This window comes from Theropithecus gelada, unplaced genomic scaffold, assembly GCF_003255815.1.
Source record: "Theropithecus gelada isolate Dixy unplaced genomic scaffold, Tgel_1.0 HiC_scaffold_615, whole genome shotgun sequence".
Taxonomy (NCBI): Eukaryota; Metazoa; Chordata; class Mammalia; order Primates; family Cercopithecidae; genus Theropithecus; species Theropithecus gelada.
The window spans coordinates 1-5685 of NW_020262803.1; the positions used below are offsets into that span (position 1 = coordinate 1).

The following is a 5685-nucleotide window of genomic DNA, read 5'->3' on the forward strand; positions in this document are numbered from 1 at the left end:
AAGGGCTAAGATCTTGGAATGCTGCGAGTGAAACTGGAAGTCAATCTGGAGCATCAGTCAAGTACACAAACAGTCCTCAGAGCATGAGCCACACTCTGGTAGTTCTTCCAGCCCATCCTTATCCAATCAGGGAAAGCCTGCAGAGAACGTAGGACAGAAACAGGTGAGTATCTTGGGTTCAGCTTATCTTTGGAGCTTGAAGTTATGCTTATACATCTTTGCACAGAAAAACACTAAAAAGAAGTGGGTTTGCTTTGGGGAGCTCTCCATCTCCTTCAAGGAAAAACAAATAGGAGTGACTTGCTGGCAAAGAGCTATGTTGAGACATTGATGGCTTGGAAGGGTTGGTTGGTCAGCGTGTCTAGGTTTAACGTCCTGTGCCTCTTCTGCAATTCACCTCTGAGACTTCACCACTTCTACACCCTTCCTCCAGCCCTCCTAACTCCCCTCATACTTGCCAGCCTTGATTACTTCTACATCCCTTCTCATCCTCAGTTCCCAGAAAGTAGCTTTGTCTACCGCTTTGCCAGGTACATTTTTACCTCTTGATCGGAGCTGGTTCTGTCAGCAGCAGGTCTGCCAAAGATGTAGCTGTCCTGGAAAGGACCAGTCAACACCCAGACCTCCCAGCATGAGACTGGAGAGGATGAAAGATCAGGGCCCCTAGGACTCACGTTTATTCTTGCAGGTGTTCAGGCAGTTGGCTTCGGATTGGAAGTTGTTATTGTTTCCCTGGCAGCCACCATAGACAAATGTGGAGCAAGTATTATTTTTCTTGTCATACCACCACCGAATAAAAAAAGCCAGGCAGGGGCCAGTTTCATTTGGCATTTCACATACATCTGCAGAAAGACTCCAGAGTTGAAAACTCAGTGTGCCCACTCCAGAAATAAACAGTTGTTATTATTCTCCCTGGCAACCACTATAGATGGAACCGGAATTGGCTCCTTTTCCCTTATCACACGGCAGGAGCACAGCTCCACTGACATATTGCACACATGTGCAAGGAGACCCCAGAGTGGGCATCTGCATCCCTGGAGATAGAGTTATTGCAGGTGACATTAGCTAAAATGAGGTCAGACCAAAATAGGGTGGGCCCCTATACCAACATGACTGGTGTCCTTATAAAAACAGGTTAATTTGGACAGATGCAAACACACTGGGAGAACACCGTGTGAATGTGAAGGCTGAGATTGGGGTGCTGTGTCTACAAGCCAAAGAACACCAAAGATTGCCAGCAAACCACCAGAAGCTAGGGGAGAGGAATGGAGCATGCTTCTTCCCCATAACCCTGACAAGGAACCAACCGTGCTGACACCATATTCTCAGACTTCTAGCCTGAGGAATTGTGAGACAATACATTTCTGTTGTTTAAGATTCCCAGTCAGTGGTACTTTGTTATAGCAACTCTACCAAACAAACGCAGGTCCCTACTAAATTATGCTTACACAGTTCCATTTGGGTAAATCTCCACTGCTAAACAATTAGGTCCTGTTGATTTTTACCTCCTAATAGCTCACCTCTCTGCCAGTCTCTCTAATATAAGCCTCAGTGACTGTCTCATGCCTGGACTGTTGAGATAACCTCAGATTGATCCCCTGCCTCCAGTCCTGGCCCTTTCAATCAATCATTCATGCTTCCCACCAGAGGGAAGGATCTGATGGATCTGAGAACCAGGCTTATCATGTCATTCCACAGATAAGACCTACCTTCACTTCATGACAATATCCTCCCATGACCCACAGGGCCCTTCATTGTCTGGCTCCTACTGTGACGCTGGCCTCCTCCCCTGACACAGAACCCCTTCCAGCCACATGCTCCAGCAATATTCAACACCCCGTGCCACCCCCATACCTCCATCCCTTTGCACTGCTCACAGTGACACTCCTCTTCTTCCTTCAAAACCTTTCTCACACATCAACTGTTGTGATGTCTCCCTTGACTCCATTCTACAGTCCTCACTGCCACACCTTGCCTCAGAATCTGTGCACTCATTTTTCATTTGTTTATATCTTCAGTGTCATCCCTGAGGCTGTGAGTTTCTGGCGAGCAGGGAGTGAGTTTCTAGTGTGTCTGCTTCCATCTTGACATCCCAGTTCCTAACAGGTAGCTTGGCACAGTACAGAACCTTATAGAATGTTGAGGGTAAAAGAAAATGTATCCTGATCTAAACTGAATAAATTATTCATTGAGCACCTATTATGTGCCTAATGCTTCAAGGAACAGAGAAAAGGCATGACCTCTGCTATTTAGGAGCCCTTAGCCAAGAATTACAAATAAGCGAATAGGTATCAGGTGGATACTATGTGCCAGGCATTGCTCTAAGCACATCATGCAGATCAATTGGATCCTCAGAATAACCTTCTACACTGATCCTTTTATTATCTCAGGAAACTGAGGCACAGTGAGGGAAAGTTGTTAATTTATCCAAGACAAAAAGACTGGTAAAAACTGGAGGTAGGAGTTGAACTCAGGATGTCTGAATTCAGAATCCTTACCTGCTAGCATATGAGTGACTTAGCCCCCTAACCTGCCCACTCTACTTCTCTGTCAAGTCCTGTTTACTCTACCTCCTACATACCTTTCGAGCACGTCCTACTCTTCTTCATCCCCTCAGTTACCTCTAGTTCCAGTCACCATTTCTATCACCTTGAAGTCCTTTAAGATACTCTGTTCCTCCTATTTTAAACTCTATAGATGTAGTATGAACCTGGTCATGTGATGCCCTGCCTCGGTGGATTGCCATGGCCCTTCGATCCAGGCCAGACTCTTTAATCTGGTCCACCATACCCGAATTGTTTGGTCACTGCCCACCAAGAATCTGTTTTCCTTGTCCCATGCTCGTGCTCACTCTGCATTCTGGCCTCCCCAGGCCCCACCATTGAGCCTTTGTGCATGCTACTCCCTGTGCCTGGAAAACCCTTCCACCCACTTTTTGCCTAAAACATTACCCATCTTTCTCAACTCAACTCCAGATTTGCTTTCTCAGAGAAGGCAATCCCAACCTTCCTGACCACACTGAGCAGATCAAATCCTATTGTGGGTCTCAGAGGCACTCAATAAATATTTGTTGAATGAATAAAAACAGTCTTCGATAGTCAGTCTTTTTGCATCCCAGGGAGATGGGCATGAAATTAAGATGCAGCAGAAAGGAAAAGCCCTCTGTTGTGCAGCAGTCAGGAGAGGTGTTTTGGTGCAAAGCTGGATTTGTGTAGGCAGAGAGGTGGTCACTCCATAGCAAAAATGTTAGGAAATATAAATTGCTTCATTTATCACTTGCAGCAACAATATTGTATATGTTAGGGCAACAATGGCCACCTGGGGCTCAAAAAATTATAAGAGTGACAGGTATCCAAATAGCCAAAAGAATCTGATTCAATGCCACTCCTTCACCAGTCATTTGTTTTGGGAAACTGAGTCTCAGGCATCACCTGATAGGAAAAGGTCATTACTAATGGCACACACCATATTTGGCACAGTAATGAATCTAAATTGCAGGTCTCCCAAGTCCAGCAGTTTTGCCAGAGACCAGCCCTCAGCGATCAGGGCACAAAGCCAGTCCAGGACGGCAGAAGGTGAGGACAGGGGGAGGAGGGGTTGGTTATTCTGCGGCTCTGAATATTACCTTGTTTGAGATCTAAACATTTTTTTCCGCAGCTGAAGACACAGCACTTCTTGTTGTCCGGGCATTGTCTGTGCCTTGTACACACATCCCTTTCTCTGAATTCACATTCTTCTCTGATTGTGGGACATCTCCCTAGGGAAGGAGCAGTTTTACACCCGTGTGCCTTAGAGAGCGTAGTGTCTCCCCGCTTTGCCAGACACAAGGCAATTCTAGAGAGTCAGGGACGTTTGCTTCCACTTTGCTTGCCCCCAGGAGTTCTTTTCCTCAGGGTGGCCTCACTCACTTCCCTACTGCATACACCCTCCTTTCCCCCTGACCACTCCTCCCTCTCTTCCCCCCCCCCCCCCCCCCAGCTCCATCCCATCTAAGGCAGAATTTCTCAACCACCAGTAATATTTGGGCTGGATAATTCTTTTTTTGGGAGGCTGAACTGGGGATTGTAGGATGTTCAGCAGCATCCCAGGCCTCTTCCCATCAGACACCAGTAGCACCCCCTGATTGTAACAATGGAAAATGTCTCCAGGCACTACAAAGTTCCCCTGGAAGGCAAAATCTCCCAATTGCGGGCCACTGAATTAAGCTGATGTGGTCTTTTTGGCTTTGTTGAGGAATCGGTGTTTGGAAGTTCCTCTAGGTGGTGGTATTAAACAGCAATTAGTATCACTTACCCCGGAGCCAGTTAAGATTTTGAATTCTGACTCTTGGTCTGAATTCTGACCCTCTCTGAACCTTGGTTTCATCATCTGTAAAATCATTTTGACCTTACGGAGTTGTGAGAAAAAAATGAGACAAAGTATATAAAGCCCTCATCCGAGTAACAGATGCGCAGTCATATTATCTAACATTTGCTAAGTATTTACCATAAGCCGAGCACTCTTCTAAGCATTTTAAGTGTATGATCTCATTTAATCTTTATAATCGCTCTATGAAGGAAGTTCTATTAATATCCCCATGTTACAGATGTGGAAACTGAGGCCCACGAAATTTAACGAGCTTGCCCAAGATTACAGGGCTACCAAGATTTGAACCCACTAAGTCTGATTCCAGATCCCTCTGAAGTTTTAAAATCCCTTTTCAGAAATCCTTTCTTCCTGAGTGTTCAGCAAATGATAACAATGATCATTGTTACATTATAGTCATGCAATATTAGTGTCTGAAGTTTAAAGGGACTTCTGGATGCTGTCCTTTATCTCAAAGTAGGGAGCCCCTAGGGATACAGGGACACTTTATGGGACTACATTTGAAAGAACCAGGAGTGGATACAGATGATGCCTCAAGGAAGGGGCCTGTTTTGCCCACGGGGTAAGGAGAAGGTCCCTTGGTTTCCCGGATTCCTGTAGCGACTCCCCTGAAAGCTAGATCCTATGACTCTCCTCCACCTCCTTGATAAAGGCCCTCCACTTCAAAGGGGCTGAAAGTGGGGATTGCCTAAGTCGGGGTTACTGCATTCCCAGAAGGGATCTTCCACAGGAGGGATCTTACAAAGATCTCTCTCCTCTCCCAACCAGGGACCTGGGCTAAGATGGTGGAAAACAACCGAGATCTGAAGAGTTGTTCCCTGTTCCTTCCTCCCAGCAGACTCCCCTCTCTCTAGGGTAAGGGCTGAGGCCAATACTTACTGGGAAATAACCAATCAGTCAGACCAGGTCCCTGGACATTCGCTAAGAAGATGAATAGCACCAGGAGGCTCAAAAGTCCCGAAGATCCCATGCTGAAGAGAGGCCAGCCTTTCTGGTGGTTCCAGAATTTGGAATACTCAGCTGCTGCACCTTGGATATAAGAACTGGAGACAAGCCGGCCACCCCCTTTCTTCTGGGAACACTAAGTTCCCAAGGTCACAAATGGGACTTACTGACACCCACAGCTCACAGCATGGGAGGAAGGGTCTCTTATTGAATGGATCTTGATCCTTACACCCCTAGGATGCACTGGGCTAGGGCTCTAGTCAACCTCAGGGAGTGGGCAAAGCGTGTCTCCCACTTTCCAGGCTGCCTTCCGGTGAATGCCATCATCTTGGGTCTTCATCTTGTTATCTTGGAGAACGGTGGAGTGTCCTCATC

At 46.5% G+C, this 5685-nt stretch overlaps 1 protein-coding gene across 2 annotated transcripts; it reads right to left on the reverse strand.

The window, feature by feature from the left end:
- On the reverse strand, positions 1–5398 carry LOC112617918 (eppin). Of its 2 annotated transcripts, none has more exons than XM_025374570.1 (4): positions 5245–5398; positions 3626–3757; positions 675–842; positions 1–137 (listed from the first exon to the last, which is right to left on the reverse strand). In XM_025374570.1, the coding sequence occupies exons 1-4, from the start codon at positions 5333–5335 to the stop codon at positions 127–129; spliced, it is 402 nt and encodes a 133-aa protein (XP_025230355.1). In that variant the 5' UTR covers positions 5336–5398; the 3' UTR covers positions 1–126. The 2 variants fall into 2 exon arrangements, with proteins under 2 accessions (XP_025230355.1, XP_025230356.1); XM_025374571.1 differs by having other exon boundaries at positions 675–853.
- Between the last annotated feature and the right edge of the window lie 287 nt (positions 5399–5685).